General features: G+C 42.8%; 1 protein-coding gene across 6 annotated transcripts in view; it reads left to right on the plus strand.

Moving 5' to 3' along the window:
* The window catches only part of LOC112550176 (transmembrane protein 104-like), a 92,043-nt gene extending 76,431 nt beyond the window's left edge, over positions 1 to 15,612 (plus strand). For 5 of the 6 annotated variants that reach the window (XM_025203197.1, XM_025203190.1, XM_025203202.1 and 2 more), the window contains one exon: positions 13,665 to 15,612. In XM_025203197.1, coding sequence (XP_025058982.1) covers positions 13,665 to 14,419 — 755 coding nt within the window. In that variant the 3' untranslated portion in view covers positions 14,420 to 15,612. The remainder of the gene's footprint in view (positions 1 to 13,664) is intronic. The other variant, XM_025203213.1, reaches the window with a different exon arrangement.
* The last annotated feature ends 2,874 nt before the right edge of the window (positions 15,613 to 18,486 follow it).

Raw genomic sequence — 18,486 nt, forward strand, 5'->3', positions numbered from 1 at the left:
GAATTTACAATGGCTTTAATGAAGTCTGGTCCATGGGTAGAAACCATTGTATACAATGGTTCTGGGTTCCTGAATCTGGGTTACATTATATGACACAGCATAAGTTTAAATGTATCACAGATTTGGTTTTCTCTACTAAATACAAACAAATGAAAAAAGTAAGAAATAAGCAGGCATTTCCAACAGATGGTATGGTTGTTCTTAGCAATAAATCTTGGAGGCAATCTAAGTAACAGAACACACTATTCCTGCATGTGAGGAAAGTATGATGCATCTGACTGGAAGTTACAGATGATCATTGAACTACATAGCTGGACCTAGAAAGGGGCTGGAAAATGTTATGACCAGTTACAGAGCCATAATGAAAGGAATATGCAGGGGTTCTGGTTCATATTATTATTAAAGCTCAGGGACTGTTATTGTAGTTGCTGGGCATCAACTGCTACAACTGCTTTATAGTCACCGTCGCAAAACCTCTTTAGTCAAAAAGCCAGGGTGAACCTCACCTCACCTTTTGTGCATATTTTGAAAAGCAGTATTTTGTATATGCAAATACATAATTTTTGAGCCATGTAGATTTTGAATGTATGAAAAATTTAGCACTAGAAGTTAATGACCAATGATTGGAATAGAAGGCTCCGGGTCTCTTTATGGACTAAAATATTTATACATGAGTAAAGTAGGGAAAAATGTAGGAGTTTTCATAAATGCCTCACATTTTAGGGCAAGATATTCTTAACTTGAAATCTGTTAATAAACCATTGCCCATCAGTATCTTGTTAGTACAATATGTCTCGTCTTGAAGATGCTAATTTGGGATTTAAACACATTTCAAGATTAAACAAGTGCTTTAGAGTTTTCTTTGTGATATAACCTTTATTCAAGGAGAGGAAAATGAGGTTTTCTTAACTTGTTATGATAGTGTACAGGGAGATGGAAAAAAAAATATAATAACCAGGCAATCAGAATGCTTGCAATTAAACACACATTCATTAAATCACATTTCATTCATTCTTTGAAATACACTTTGAGTCATGAAGTACAGAAAACGTAAGCAGACTGATCAGGTAGAGGGGAGGAAATAATAATAAAAAATCCTAGCCCTAAATACTTGCAGAGGTGATTAAGAAATAATTGATACCAGAGAGATCAGAAATAGGATACCAACTTTCTGTTACATATGTAAAAGACTTGAGATGTTGTGACACCCTCAGTTGGTGTTGTGAGTATCTTTCTGTTTCCTAGGTCAGGCACCATGACTTTCCTGCCATGATTTGATGGAAATGTAATTAAAGGAGGGGTTCAGTGGTGTTCCCTGCTCTGTTCAGCAGATGGTAATACTCACTGACTTGGTGTGGCTGGTCCTGGGGTTCTGCCTCCCCTACACCCCAGTCCACTCGCCAACCATGAAGGCCATCATGTCCAATTACTGTCTCCAGCCCCTTATGGCCTCCCATCAGCCTCAGTGTGAAGTGCAGGCTTGTAGTTGCAGCCTGGCACTCGTCCCTGATCCTGGGTCCTGCTCTGTCCCTTCACTGGGCCTGGAACTGCTGTACCCTCCATGGGTTCGAGGATGGTTGTAATGATTAAGAGCTCCCAAGGCAGTGACAGAGCCCCAAAACCTTTCTCTGGGAACTCTGCATGGGGGAGTCCCTTCTGGCTCCCTTACACTCCTCCTACTCACCTCTGGTGGATCAGTGTCGTGGCGGAACCTGCGCTGTCTGGGTTGCACCCCGGCAAGCTTGGCACATCGCCTCCTTTGTTCCCTCAGCACCTGGCTTCTGCCAGAGTTTTTAAACCTCCCATGGTGGCAGCCACAGCTGATGTCATCAGCCGGCCACTGCCTAGTCTGATTGACAGATGTTTGAGAAGCTGGCACAGTGCCGGCTTGCATGACTCACTCCCGGGTAAGTTCTCTGTGGCGCTGGGGTCCCTGGGAGTGTCAGGGTCTGTTCCCGGTGCCTCAGACCCCTGTGAGCAACCCCAGCCACCACAGACCTCCCCCCTTAAGTTGCCTTGTGGTGTCTTGACATTATGTCGGTCTTCTGTTGTCAACTGGTGCTGCCCCAGTGTGCTTGCAGCATTTCCTTTGTTGGGTCTTCTTGGCTAATATATCTAGAAAGAAAATCGGCAACAAAGTTGTCCTTGCCGGGACAGTGTACTATCATAAACTTAAACGGCTGTAGGGCCAGCACCCAGTGGGTTATACAAGCATTTTCTATGTGAGACCTTGATAACCACTGCAATAGGGCATGGTCCATGACTATTATAAATTCCAACCTAGCAGATAATATCTAAAATACTCTATTGCCCAGTGTATCGCCAAGCATTCCTTCTTGATAGTCGCATACCTGACCTCCGCCAAGTTAAGCTTATGACTAGTGAATGCTACTGGGTGCTCTTCTTCTTCTCATTGTTGCAGCAGAATGGCTCCCAGTGCACTGTTTGATGCATCAGTTTGCAAGATAAAAGGTGCTGCAAAATCAGGGGTACGTACCACTATATCTTTACACAGTGCCTCCTTTAATTTTTCAAAAATCTCACACATCTCTGGAGACCATTGTGGGGTCCTTGAGGATTTTCCTTGTAAAGCATCTGTTAGGGGTTTGACTAGCTCCACAAAGTGTGATATGAATCTATGATAATAGTTGATGAGCCCCAGGAATGATTGTAGTTGCTGTTGATTACGTGGTTCCTGGAAGCATCATATCACCTCAACTTTGTCCTTTAGGGGCTTGATTATCCCTCGTCCCATGCAGAACCCCAAATATTTGATCTCTTGCCTGGCAAGTTTGCATTTCTTAGGGTTAGCCATCATCCTGACCGCTCTTAGTTCCCCTAGGATGGCCTTCAGAGTGTGGAGGTGCTGTGCCCAATCCATTGTGAAGATAACTATATTGTCGATATAGGCGGCTGCATGTGGGGCCAGTTGTGAGTCCATCAGTCTTTGAAAAGTGGCCACAGCCCCATTAAGCCCAAATGGCATACGTGAGAATTCAAATAAGCCCCACAGCTTCCAAATGCTGTCTTGGCACAATCTGAGGGCTTTGTGGGGATTTGCCAGTATCTCTTGAATAGGTCTGCAGTTGATATAAATTTCGCTTCCCCTATTTTCTCCAGTAGATGTGCCGCATGGGGAAGGCATCAAAAGTTGCTAATGCATTTAATTTTCAGTAATCGATACATAATCGAAGTGACCCATTGGGTTTGGTGACCCATTATGGGGCTGTGCCATGGGCTCCAGGATGGGAAGATGGTACCCTCCTTCTGCATTTTATCTATCTCCTGGTGGACCTCTTCTTGCAGCAGTTACGGGATGGGTCGCCACCTTTCTCTGACTAGTGTCCCTGGCAGTGTTCTAACGTCATGTTCCACTCCTCTAGCCCATCCAGGAGTCTGCTGGAATACATCTTGAAATGCCTTTACAAACTTGGCCACTTCCCATTGTTGCCCTGTGGTCAGTTCTTTCCTGAATTGGACTTGTGCCTTTGGTGTCTCACCGGTTTTCAGCTCCAGATAAGAGGTTCTGAACTCCCTGTCCTCTTCATTATGCAATGCCATCCAGTGTCTCCCACTCTTTGAGTAGGTTGTGGTAAATTTGGTGCTCCCTTTGGTGTCCAGGCTTAAAGACTTCATAGACTACAGGCCCCACCTGTCTGACCACCTTGAATGGTCCTTGCCATGTCGTGAGTTGTTTGCTCATGGATGTGGGGAGTAGAACCAGTACCATACCCCCTGGCTGGAATGCTCTCGCCCTTGTTCCATGATCGTATCGGGCCTTCTGCTGCAATTATGATTCTTTTATATTCTGATTAGCGATCTGCTGTGCTCAGTACAGCCATTTCTATAGCTCCCAGTGATAATTTCTCTGCTGTGACCCTACGTCCTGCTGGCCTCTCTGTCTTTCCTGATCATATGCAGCAGGCCCCTCGGGTTGTGCCCATATACTAGCTGGAAGGGTGAGAATTGAGTTGATTCTTATGGTGCATCACACAGTGCAAACAACAATGGTGTTAACACCGTGTCCCAGTTGTGTGGGTCCTCCTGGGCGCACTTCCGAAGCATTCTCTTGATCATCCCATTTAGCCTCTCCACTAACACACTGGACTGGGGGTGGTGCATGGATGTCTTCAGTGGGTAATGTGTAAGGTGCTGCAACAGTGCCTTCATTACTCCCGACATAAAATTGGTCCCCTGGTTGGTGAGGATCTCATGAGGTATCCCAGCATGGGCAATCCATTTTAGTAACTCTTCCACCACCAGGTTGCTATGATTCACCTGAGCAGTGCCGCCTCTGGGAATCTTGTGGCATAGTCTGCCAGGAACAGTATGTATTGATACCTAGCATGGGACTTCAGCAGTGGTTTCATGATGTCCAATGCCACCCATGAGAGTGGTGATTCAATTATTGGCATTGACTGTAAAGGGGCTTTAGGAGTCCTCTGCTCTTGAGCTTTTTGGCACTCTGGACATGCCACACCCCATCACTCTACATCATCTTGTAAATGTGGCCAGAAGAATTCACGGGCAATACATGCCTTTTTCTTGCTGCACCCCAGGTGCCCTCCCAATGTGGTGTCATGTACCAATGGCCAGGTTTGACAGTGGAACATGCTTGGTACACTAGTTGGTGTCTCTCCGCCCTGGTCTCTTGCCCCATCTGGACCTGATATAGAAGACCCCCCTTTACCTCATAATGGACCTCTCTTGTTGATGTCCCATCCCGTGGATCCTCATCTGCCAGCCATTGTAGTTCTGGATCCTCCTGCTGGGCACTGCCCTTCAGAGTGCTGGAATTTCATGATGAGCTGAGAGTCAGGCTGGCCCCATTGTAGGCCTGCGAGATGGTTATAGGCCACGAGTTGTTCACCAAGCCCTAGATGTACGCTTCTGATGTAGCGGTAAGGTGCTACCAAGTCCCCTCTCAGCCTTCTCTTTTTCAGGCTGGAGAGTCCCATGTCCCTCAGCCTTTCCTCATATGGCTTGCCATGCAAGTCTCTGATCATACGAGTGGCCCTTCTCTGGACTCTCTCAAGCTTGACCATGTCCTTGTTAAGGTGCAGAGCCCAGAACTGGAAGCAATACTCCAGCTGCGATCTCCCCAGTGCTGAGTAGAGCAGGAGAATCACTTCTTTGCAATGGTTTTGCTGGAGATGCATCAATTCATGCATGCCAGCATATTCTTGGCCCTGCTGGCTACAGCACTGCACTGCTGCTCATGTTCATACTGTGGTCAATTATAACCCTCAGGTCTTGGTGACAAGTGATGGGGGATTTTCAGTCCTGCTGCTTGATAAGAGGCAGCAGTTGCACAAGCACACACGTCACAAGTTTTGCCTGTCAGCAGCTAGGGGTGCAGGGCCCCAGAACTCCCAGAACCTATCTTCTTGACAGCTGGTAGGCTTTGTGGCTGCAGCAGGGCCTAGCAGCCAGGCCTGCAGTGGTTCCCCCTGCCCCAAGATAGACACAGTTGCACAAGCACCCATGACATGAGTTTTTCCTGCCTGTGGCCAGAGGTGCAGGGCCCCAGAACCCCTGCACCTATCTCCTCAACAGCTGGCAGGCTTTGTGGCCACAGCAGGGGCTAGCAGGCCTGCAGCTTTCACCTGGTTGCGCCTTAACACAGTGTCATCCATGTCACGAATTTTGCTTGTCCACAGCTTGAGGTGCAGTTTCCCCAAACCCCTGCACCTATCTCCTTGAAACTTGGCAGGCTTTGTGGCCTCCACATGGGCTAGCACGCCTGCAGTTTTAACCCCACTGTGTCTTAACACATACATGTGACATGAGTTTTGCTTTCAGGATTTTGGGGTGCACTTGGGGTACAGCTCTATGAACCCCTCTGCACCTATCTCCTTGAAACTTAGCATGCTTTGTTGCTTCATCAGGGGCTAGCATGCCTGCAGTTTTAACCCCAATGTGGCTTAACACATACATGTGACGTGAATTTTTCTCTCAAGACTTTGGGGTACAGTTTCTCTGAAACCCCTGCACCTATCTTCTTGAGACTTGGTGTGCATCATACCCTCAGAAGGTGCTACCATTTCTGTAAGTTTCATCCAGATCTGTCAAGAACTGACAAAGTTATAGCCTATTTTGACCTTCCTCATTATATCCTATGGGTGAAATGTCGAAACAGTGTCGAAACGGCAAAATGTTTCGACGGAACGAAACGGAACAGCTGTTTCGACTCAAAACAAAAGTCAAAATGAAACAGTGTTCTGTCGAAATGCTGGTCAAAACAGAATGCTCCCATTTCGCACAGCCCTAGCGCTGATCCTTTAACAGGTGCTGGTGTGCATTCAGTCTGTTATAGCGCCACACATTCTGTGAGTGCTTGGCATGAGGAGCTGCTGCTAACTTCAGTGCCAGTGGGCATGCTGCATGTGGACTGTTTGTGGGGTAGGCCTATGGTTTGTATGCTCACCTGCAACTCGGTGCACTGTAATACCTGAAGCAGTGGAATAATTTCTAAATGAATGTTCAGCCTTTGGTTAATAGTCTGGAAGGATCAAAGTTTATATTCTGAAAGAGAAGGTTTACTGAGACACTAGAGATGCAGACAAGAATTATTGTATTTGCTTGACCATTTCTCAACATTTTTTCTTTTTGTTTTAAACTTTGTAACCGCCCCCACAACCTCTGCACCACCCCCCATCACAAAAGAACAACAAAAAACTCAAGCCTCCTCTACCCCGACTCCCACACAATTATTGGAAAAATATCCCCAAAACCCCCAACCAAACAAAAAAACCCCTCCTCAGTTTCCAGCCCTCCCTCCCAAAATAGAAGAAGTTCCCTTTTGGGGGGCAAATAAAATCCGAATAGTTTTAGGTTTTAAATTGAAAAAATTGGTTGTTGAAAAGATTTTTTTTTTTTTTTTGAAGGAGAATAAAAATTAAATTTGGAGTAAAAAGAAAAAAGAACATTTCTGTCAGCTTGTTGCAGGAAAAACCCATCTAGCATTGCTGTTCACAGTAGCATAAGAGATGGGGGCAACTGGAGCACCAGCCCTGGGTGCCAATCCTGAGGGGGATTAAAAAATAGTAACAGCTGTGCTGCCAACTCAACTGCTGCCGCACGACTGGCAGCACAGACATCAATGTTGCTGCACATGTGGCCCCCACACAGGGGGTTCAAGCACCCAATTACACTTCTGTCTGTGAGATGTGAGTGTAAGTTGCCAGGTCTTTGTTTGAACCATGTCTTTATTTATCTTTTTCTATTAGCATCTCACCTTTTCAGAGAGCGCTTTGGTTGTGGCACTTAGAAGGCCTTTTCTGTCTATCAGCTTCCCTCTTTAATTCCATCTGTCACTGACCATCTGCAGTTGCTGAAATGGATATGCCATATCTCTGTTGTGGGCCTGCATGAGCCTAGAAAGAAAAACTATGCTTCATATTTTCAACTGAAATCCCCCAAACGTGGCTATAAATGATATAAGTGAAGACCATGTTTTTTCCCCCCTAAGCACATTAGTATTGCACATTTTACTGCCTGCTAGAGTTTCAACAAAAGTTTGTAACAGATTTAATGTATCAGAACAAAAAGACATGCAACGGACTATAGCGCATGTTGTTTTTAATTGTATTAGTTTATAGGGAAATTTGCAGTTGTATGAAATATGTCTCAAACTTGAATCTCTTGCTTCCCACCAGCTGTATTTATAGATGCTGTGTAGCTTTATGTACTTTCACTGTACTGTACAGGTGGACAGAAAAATCATAAACCTAATTTAGGGCTTGATTGTAGAGTTACTGCAAACTGTGGACAACCCAGTGTCCTAACTGTGACTTGGAGACTTCCAATTTGATTCTTGGTCTCTCCCATTTACTCCAAGGAGAACCTTTTAACTGACTCTGGTTAATTTTCCTCTCTTACACTGGCTCAGGGGGGAAGGGGTGGAGTTAACGCTCCACTCACCTATGTAGGACAGGAGTAGCTTTTTGTGCAAACTGTTCCATAACTATGATACAAGTAGCCCATGGAGGGGAGGAAAGCAGGGTGCCTTACATTTCCTTGGTGCCCTGTCTGAATGGCTGTTTCCCCTGATGCCTTTACTCCTGAAGTTGATTTGAATTAAGGTAAATAATCTTGCATATTATTATCTTAGACAAATACATGCATGTGAAGCAAACACTTTGCTCTGATACAGCCTGAACATAGTTCTAAGCAGAGTTCAGATCCAGATCAGAATTTCTTGACATAACCATTGCTGGCATCATTGGGATAAAGAGGTTCCCAAAGCAATTTGGAAGCCGAGTTTTGTGTGGTTATTGACAGATAAGAGTTTGGAAGAGAATGAAACGATTAGGAATTTGCGAAGGAATTTGAGACTTCCTGCCGGTAGCTGAAATCTGTTTCCAAGTGGGAATATTTTTTATATGTCACTTGGCAAAAATTAACTCAAGCTAACTTGGCATTTGGCACCATACACAGTGTGTTTGCCAGTTTATCCATTAATCATACATGAATGGAAGCAAGGTTCTTGGCACTGACATAATGTCAGTGGTACACATTGAATAGCAATAACTTATACTGTATGTTAGTACTTGTATGGTAGCATAGAATTCTTTAACAAGCAGAAAAAAATCTTGATATTTGGATTAAAGCTGTTTGGAGAAAAGGGAGTTTCTTAAAAACCTACACAGCATATTTATATTTTACTTTTTGAGGCAGCATTTCTTAACAGGCAGACTTTCTATTAACAGATCATTCTTCAGAAAACAATTAGCTGTGATTTTTGAAGCTGTGCAGTCAGTTCAAAGGAAACATAGTATTCAAATGAATAGCAATGCATGGCTAAATCACCTACGTTTTGTTCTTTCAATTGCCCACTCATGAGATGGGGATGGTCTCTTAGCAGGTATTGGGATTGCGCAAGTGCCAGTCACAAAGAGGCTGCAATCTTAGTTGGCGCTCCTGGGCAGTGGTGCAGTTCAGATATCAGTCTTTCTTTTAAAACCATAATAACCTTTTCTTCATTTAACTTGCTATCTTCTGCCTATATGTTCCTGCATTCCAGGCCTGCAATGGGGAAAGAACCTCTGCAGGAGGATGGTAGTGTAAGGGCATGTATATAACTGTCTTAGTCATTTACAAGTTTCTGATGAGGTCTTTTTTAATTGGTAAAGACAGATATTGGACATCTGCACTTTGAGCAGTCATCTTTTAGAAATATAGTCATTTAGGATCAGGCACTTCATTTTGTGTAAATTGTCATAGTTTCATTAAAGTCAATAGAGATAAACGAAAAGGCGCTGTGTGAGAACCTGACGTCGGCGTCAGTAGAGACAACCCTTATGCTGAATACCTCTTTACACAAAAGTAGCTCAGGAGTACTTCAAGTAGAGCTGTGTAGAGCTTTTGTAACAAATTCTTGCCGTGTCTTGAAGATGAATCAATGGCTCCTTCAGTCTATTCAATCTTTACCTTCTGTGATCTCATATCTCAATAGTACATGGCAACCATTTGTTAGCAGAATGACTTATGTCCAAATTTATCTTTTTTTTTTTCCCCTGGACAGAGACTGCATAGAGCAGGGGACATGCTGAAAGGTGTTGCTGAAACTGACAAGTTTCCTGGTCAGAGTTCTGTTACAAAACTGATGGAAATGATTAGGCTCCTAAAATGAACTGTCAAAGTCCAGTGATTTATTGATCTGTTACAGTGAGATTCACCAGATCAGATGAAACTCACTGGTTTGTCTGATATTTTTTTTTTTGGTGAATCTCTGGATTTATATGAACATAATACAAGAGAGTCACTAATACTGAACTTATCAAACTTCCTCTAAATATTTCTGTAAATCAGAAATAATTTTTTTTATTCACAAAGGGATTTCTTGATTTTCCACCGGAAAAATTTGTGCGTGTGCACGTGTGTGTGTTGGAGAGGGAGGGAGGGGTGGGGGGGGAGTAGGCAGGTAAGGGAAGCAGATTTGGAGTGATGTCTACATGTTTGCTCCATGTGTTTGCATATATACATATATGTCTTGCTATAAAAACATATATACGTATAATAATAAAAGCTCTGTGGGACTGAAGTAGAGACTATTTCTTGGTTCTTCTTTTGCTTTTATGTAATACAGAGTTAATCGTCCAGTAACCTGCAAAGTCAAACTTGTTAACTTAATTTATTTCTTGCTCAGCTCCATCCTTCGTAACTATCTTAGTCAGGTCATGACTCATAAGTACCCATTTGCAGGCAAGAGTCAGATCCTTAGCTGGTGTAAATCAGTATTATTTCCATTGAAATCAATGGAGCTGTGCTAATTTGTACCGGCTGAGGACATGGCTTAGCATATGCTTACTGTATTCAACCATTTCTTACATTTGTATTTCTAGTAGTGTTGTCCTGTAGGGCCAAGTCAACTTGCAGGATCTGAAACTTGTCCTGTTACATGGGAGGGTGTGACACAATTGCGCGCGCGCGCGCGCGCACACACACACACACACACACACACACACACACACACACACACACACACACACACACACACACACACACACACACACTCTCTCTCTCTCTCTCTCTCTCTCTCTCTCTCTCTCTCTCTCTCTCTAGGCGCATGCACACATACTCTGCCAACTCAGGTGCATACACATCCAAGATTACCAGTCTAAGCACTGTCTCTAGTGGGTTATGGAATAGAGAAAATCCCACACAATTTACTGATTCGTTTTGATGCACTGGCTGGGGGAGTAGTTAGCTGATTGCACGATTTCACAATGATTACACACTTAATTTATACAACACAATTTTATTTTAAAACTCTTTGCTACGTATATAACACTGCTTAGCTTTAAGAAACACCACAAACATTAAGAACACAATAATTACATGTATCAGAAACAATGCTCCGAATGCACTTCCTTCCCAAACAATGCTATAAGAATTAGTGTTACAAAAACAACTACAATTACAACTAAAAGTTAAATTTGAATCAATACTATTATTTTTCATAATATACTTACAATCCTAGAATTCCGAGAAGCCAAATACCAAAATATAGTTTCATTCCTCAGTAGTACGATTTAATGGGTTGGCCTCAGTAGTACGGTTCAATAGGCTGGCCTCAGCAATACGATTCAATGAGCTGGGCTCACCAGTGATAGGACTACGTCCCCTTCCTTCAGTCCCTTTCGGGCGCTCCGCGGCTTCAGCGTGAACTAAGAGATTCGTGTTCACGGAGAGGCTTGATTAGGCGATCAATCTAATCTGAACTTATACTTGCGATTCTTCCTTCGTTGTTCTGCAAGTGAAGTCACCTCCAAATTGGGACAGTAAGTTACAGGTTTTTATTGAGTGAGCTGCCGTCATTGGGCTCCTCCTACTCAATTCATCATAACTCCCAAATTTGGGCTCGGATCTTACTCAACAGAAATTACCTTTGTTGAGCATTTTTAAATTATTCTTGGGGAGACTTCCATATCACTGTAAATACTCTTTTCTTTTTACCAGTCTGGTTAAAAGGCCCCAGGCTTTGATTTCTCGGAATTTAGGACATTTACTTTCTTTGTAAAAAACTTCTAAAGGTACAATTTAGATTAAGGTTTTAGGCGAAGTCAGGACATTTCGCACGTAGCTCCAAAACAACTATACACTATACACACCAAAAGTTAGACAAAAATCAATTGTCAATACCCGCAACCCAGTATGGATATATGGATTACTAATTCATATACCACGCACATACATACCACGCATATGTATATATGTATTTACCAGTTCTCTCACACACACCACACACCTACACATACACGCAGGTGAGTTCCTGACTTGGGTGGTGTGGTGCGTCTGTGTGCTTGGGGTACTTGGGTTAGCTAGGGTGCTTGGTGACTATAGGAGGGGGGAAATCAAGGGTCAAAGATTTCCAGAAGGAGGGAGATGAATGGGGGTTAAGATGAGAGAGGGAAAACTAAGACGGTGAAAGTACCAAGAGTGAAAGTAGCTGGGGCCGGGTTTAGAACTGGCAGACTGGAGGGGAGCTGGGGTTACTTAAGGTCAAGTGGCCCTAGGTTCACCGGTGCTGGGGTGGAAGCAAGGGAAAAAGCCCAGTGGCAAGGAGGAGACAGCCAGGAAAGAGAAAGGTAGAAAGTTGGGAGATGAGAGCCTGAAACTGAGGCAGAAAGCTGGCAATTTGGGGCTGGAAACTGAGAGGCAGAAAGCTAGGAGATTAGGAGGCAGATAAGTGGTGGTAAGGAGGAAACAGCCAGGAAACAGACAAAAACTGAACTCGGGGTTTCAAAATAACAGGTTTATTAAACAGACAACACTACACAGCCCCATGAAGTTATTGGTGTGTACACACACACACACCCACCCACCCACCCACCAGGAGAGAACAGAGTCCAGGTCCTTTGCTTGAGGAAAGAAGGGGGGTGATAGCTACCTATCCTGGGCTGTGAGTTGATCTGTGATGGCCAGTCCGGGTCTTCTTCAGCAAGGCGTTGTCCAGAGGGGGTCGCCGGCAGGGCCTCTGGGTGAATAAGTGGTGTGGCATGGTGCTGGTCCAGATGGAGAGGGCGTCCCACTGGGTCTGTTCACTGCCCTCTTTTATAGGGGCAGACCTTCTATGACCCTAGTGGCAGGGGCATGCCCAGGCAAAGGTCAGCCCCTGGTGTACTGAGCATGTGCATTCCAGGCAAGGACATGCAGTTTCAGGTGTATGTATCATAGAATCATAGAAGCAGGATCAGAAGGGACCTTGTAGATCTTCAAGTCCGACCCCCTGCCTGGGCAGGAGGAAGACTGGGCTGTAATGGTGGGTTAGCTGGTTTCTGCAGCCGTCTTTGTCTTCCAAATCTTGAGCGAGGGAGGGTCAATGCAGGGTGATGGTTGGGTCATCGAGTTGATGGTTTGGTCATTCAGAGTGAGCTATTTTTAGACCTACTGCCATTGTCTGTCAATCACCCACTCACACATGGAACCAGTTTGCGTGGGAGGAGGGTCATGAGTCACAACACAGTTACGATGGGGTATGCCCAGGCAGGGGACACAAGATGGAGACTTGACATTACAAGATGAGGGCTTGACATGACTTATGCTAACTTACACATGTAGGCCTAAAAAAAAGTAAAAATCAGTAAAACAGTAATATAAAACACTAAAAATAAATATCGGCATAATAACTATATAATATAAAATAGTGGTTATCCATAAAGGAGAGAGAGAAAAACAAACAAACAAATAAAAATTTGCTATTAAAATAAAATGCTAAAGCTTATCCTATGTCTTAGTTTACTCGTACTTATCTATAGGGAATAGAGGGGGAGAGAAAAAGTAAAAAAATTATTGGGGAAGGGAGGGAATGTATTTTAAAATAATAATAAAAAAGAAAAACTCAGGGTTTTGCTACAGTAGCTCATTGTTTTGTATGAACCTGTTCCCTGCTACGAAGTCCAGATCTGGGTCAGAACCCTTCCACGTTTAGGGCTGTTTGCACTCCCAGTATAGTTTCATGTTTGTCTCCATTGTTTATTATAGTAATTGCCAGTGATTTTAAAAAAGGAAGTAGTAATGGCTTATACATGGATTTAGGGGGGGGGGAAAAAAGGATAATGGAGGTACACCAGTCTTCAGCAATATATTTAGCATCTAGTCCTTATCAACCATTTCTCAACTTGGTATTTAATTCTAACTCTCTTCTTCTTCTTTTGTAGTTTTTTGCATCATATTCGTCGTGGCATTTCACCTCCTAGCTACTGGCCATGGCAAAGGAAATCCCAGCTTGGCTAACTTTGGAGCTCTCCCAAACCTCTTTGGAGCTTGTTCACTGGCTGCTGTATCTCATGCCACCCTTCCTCAGATCATCCCTCCTATACAAAACAAGGCCTATCTTGGTTTTGGTATTGCTATTGTCTTCATAGTTGTTGGGACTCTCTATGCCCTGCTTTCATTAACAATCATGTTCACCTTTGAAAATGAGAAGATTCAGACAATTGTCCTGTTAAATTTTTTGGACTGCTCTGTTGCTCCTGGGGTGTTCTTCATTTATTTCTTAGGACTCTATACCACTTTTAAGGTGAGTGCCATCTTTCCCTTGAATGCAGTGACTTTAAGGGATAATCTGTGGGCTATGTTTAGCCCATTTCAGTGTTCTCACATCTGGATTGTTGAAAGACTCATCTTTCCAATATTGACCATTCTCCCACCAATTGTGATTGCAATGGTTACAGAGAATATAGAAGTGATTGTAGGAGTAACTGGCTCTTATGCTGCAACCATTATCCAGTTTGTTATTCCACCTCTATTGGTGTTCTTCAGCCGGAGAGATACCCATGAGAAGTTTGGCCCCAGTGTTCATATCAAATTCGCTTCTCCATTTCAACACAACCTTTGGATAATTATAGTCATCATCTTTGCTGTATTTGCTCTAATCACAGTGACAATATTGTATATAACACATCAAAGTTAATAAAAATATCTGTGTTACATAATAAAACATATAGCAAGTGAATTGGTTATCCACAATATGTCATACATATTTTTGTGCTAAAAACAGAAACATAACACCATATTATTGATCCTTACTCGGGCAGGTTATACACAGAATTGATCTGTATTACACCTTCATTTTATGCTCTAACCTGCTCATATAATTTTTATGTCCTAACTCTCCTAAGAAGTCTTTGCAAATGATGTGTTACATAGTTGTTACACTTTTATTTAGTAATAACATAAAACATGTTGTATTGAACTGGTTAAGATGGAGGGTGGAATTAGCCACCGTCACTAATGCAGTGATTCTCAAATGGTGCTGTGGTACCCTGAGATACCTTGAGATCTTTCTGTTGCAGGGTGCCATATAATATTAGCTGTTAGATTCTCAAAACATCATTCACAAGATAAACCCAGAGACTTTAAAAAGGAATCCATAGTGTTAAAAGCATTCTGACCTGTTGTGACCTTTCTGAGTTCTTTGCAACAGAATTACTCTATTTGTCTGTAGTAAAAAATCTAATGAAAACTAAGAGTTGGCATTTTCTGAAGAGTGCTTTGAGTCTATTGAGGAGTGCCTTGATCTAAAATGGTTGAAAACCACTGCACTAATGAAATGCAGCAATTCCTAGGGCAGGGACTGGCAACCCCCAGCACAAAGGTCAGTATGTGGCAAGTGCAGGTATTTTGCTTGGCACACCTGCCTTGGGGTGGATGGCAGGGAAAAGGTTGGGGCTGTACTGAGACAACAGTTTGGGCTCCTTGCAGCTCCTCTGCCATGCACCCCTGGCATGCTAGCATCTTACAAGTTGAAGTTGCGACTGTTTTTGGCACTCTGCCTAAATGTGTTGCCAACTCCTGTCCTAGGCTATATATCTACACATAGAAAACAGCTGTTTAACATAAAGTAAAACTGAACAATAGTTTGCAGCAGAAAGTGAGGAGGAGGAATATATCTGCAGGGTGAATCTGAATAGTTGATCTTACAGTAGTGACTGTTAAGATATTTACATTGCATGGCAGCATTACTAGGTGTCTAGTTTTCACTTAGATAAAGCAAGGCGCATTCAGATATCATCACAGATGGACACAGGATTGCTGTGTGTTATGTGTGTTTGTGTAGATTCATTCCCTTGTCAGTATTAGAGAATTGTTGTCAGAATAAATAAACGAATGATTATAAAGTACTTGAAGTACTTGGATTTATTATTATTGCTATGTATAATTCCCATTGGTAAAAATTCCTTATCATAACTGGATGAAAGCATTTTAACAAACTGAGGAAGTGCCAGACAAGGCATAGGCTACCCATGATTATAACAGTTTGGGAGTACAATGCAGCCTGAGTCCACTATGGTTTCCCATGCTCTATGATGTTTTTTTACTAATGAGTTTATTTATAATAATTAACAAATCTTGTGAACTAAAAACTTTTTTAAAGCTCTTGAGAAAAAGTTGGTCCTACAGCATGAAACTGCTGTCATTAAGACAAATTAGTAGAGCTCTGTGCAGCAAACAGAGCTAGAATAGGTCTTTTAAGATGCATATTCATAGAGCCATGATACAAATCTGCTCTTTGGGAAATGTCAGAAACCTAAGCTACTGAAGAACATGACTTCTTGGTTAAAAGGTGCTTCATGCAAAGTGCACATTATGCTGTTGTCTGCATTGGTTGTTGATCAATTTCTGGATATAGTTCTGGTTATTCATGTTAGCTTAAATTGTTGGGTTCCTAACAGCTAGAGAACTAGGTTTTTTCTCCATCTGTAATCACCAACAGATGAGCCTTTTGGGATGAGATAGATACCAGGATATTGTTAGTGAAGGATTCTGAACTTTAGACTGTTCCGTCAGAGTCCAGAATTCATGCTCTTCATGGTATGCAACATTCATTGGTTTTCGTGGAGTTGGGAGGGAAGTTGGATTGAAGTATGGGACTAGTCAAAGGATGAATGGCTTTAATAGTGCCTTTGTTGATGTTTAGATGTCACTGGGACTGATTTACAAGGCAAGTCAATTGTACGTTTAAAAAAAAAAAAAGAAAAAATAGTGCAAGGAAGAGGACATAGTGGGACACATGCTTTCAAGAGAGACAAATAACTTTTTTGGATAAGTGTGGAGTCATTTGGGTTGCTTTGGTTTTTTGCTGCCTGACTTGAGACACCAGAAAAATTAATAAATTAAACATGAAGTGCTGAGCACCCATTTCAGAACATTAGGTCTTTTTAATATGTCAGCGGTGGTCAACCTTTTGTCCAGTGGGCTGGATGAGCAGTGCCTGGTCACTCTGCTGGCTGGATGTGGCTGGTAGATTCAGTCTGGTGACTAGGGCTGGCACAGCAGAGGCCCATCTTGCCATGTGGAGGGGGGCTGGAAGCAGCCTGGGCCCAATCTAGCTGAGCTGGGGAAGGGGGCTTGACCTAGCCCCATGAGAGGGTGAGAAGGGGTTGTGATCAGCCCCAAGAAGGTGGGAGGGGAGGGGACATGACCCAGCCCCAAGCCAGCAGTGTGGAGGAAAGGGTGTTTGGCCCAGCCCCAGTCTGGCCATGTGTGGGGAAGGTTGTGGTTCAGGTCTGACCCATTGCATGGATCTTAGGATTGTGGCAGTGGGGATGGCTGGCAGTATTAACTGCTGGTGGTATTAACTGGTATCTGCTGGTATTAACTGCCACTGTTTCCCCTGATGCCAAATTTTCTGACCCATGGGGAGCTCTGGGGCCAGATTCCAAGGCACTGTAGGCTGCATTTGGCCTGAAGGCCAAATGTTGAGCAGTCCTGGTATATGCAACTAACATGTGACCTCTTATTTTTAGGGGTCTTTCCTGGTTTGAGTAACTAAAATGCCTGTCTAATTTTTTTTCCAAAACTAATACCAACAACCTTTGGTATTACTCCAGATGACAGCAGTGATTTGGACTGTCAAGACCTAAAGGGGTATTTTCAGGTTAACAGGTTCTCCTTCTCTTGCTCATGTTGTGTTATTCTTTATTGTGTGAAGCATCTCATTAAAATTAATGGAACTACTGTCAAATAAGGTACTATTCACTAGGGTGAGCCAAATAGCAATTTACAAGTGAAAAATCTTCCTGAGGAAGTAGTTTTAAATAGGTTTATTATTTTAAAACCTACAACTCCTGTGTAAGTTGCTGCTTTTTCCAGCTCCCTGGATATATTGCATTATTTCCAGGGATCTGACTTCCTTGGCAGGTCATATACCCGCAACACATTTCTACTACTTCACTCAGATTTTACAGCAACATAAGCAAGGATCACACAGCTGAAGTAAACCCCTACACCTTTGTAACTACCTCAAAACAGTGGTAAGTGATGTAAGTTATATCAGTATAAGTCTTGTCTGTCCATTTCCATCCAACAGCAGCTCTTTGCTGTAGACAACCATGCCATTGCATGCCTCCTGTCATCTAGTAGTGATCACCTGTAATAGTGCCTATTGCAAGTAACTACTCATGGATAACCATTTTAACTTGGTGTTAGTAGTGCTCCTGTGACATGCCCATTCACTTTTATACAATATAGGACAATTAACTGTTGGATGTATCCATTTAATTCCCTTTGAAATGGTAAAAGCCTTAGAAGCACCTCCAAGGGCTGAATTTGGTCCATAAGTGTTTACCTTAATTGCTCTGGTAAGTAGAAGATGCTTTTCAGAAGGTTTACACTTTGCAACGTTTGTGGTATTATGGCCAGAACACTGGTACTTAAAAGATGGCTACATGGAAATTAAAGAAAGGCTAGTGTTAAAATGCAAGTTCACGTGTTAGATATTTTAAGACACTATTTCTCAAACTCTCCTAAGTGAATCTCTGAATATAGTTTGAATTTAATTAGAGATCTCCAGCTGAGCTACTGCTGACACTACTCAAAGTTCGCTTGTACATTATTAAAGAGAGGAACACGCTAGTCCCAATAATTCAAGGAGTAATAATTTCTTTCTAAGTGGAGTTTAGGGAATGAATAAATGTTGTTTGACTGTTGGTACCTGGTAACCAGTTGCAATTTCTTCCTGTTAATAACAAATTATAC

The sequence above is a fragment of the Alligator sinensis genome, unplaced genomic scaffold, assembly GCF_000455745.1.
Source record: "Alligator sinensis unplaced genomic scaffold, ASM45574v1 scaffold73_1, whole genome shotgun sequence".
NCBI lineage: Eukaryota > Metazoa > Chordata > Crocodylia > Alligatoridae > Alligator > Alligator sinensis.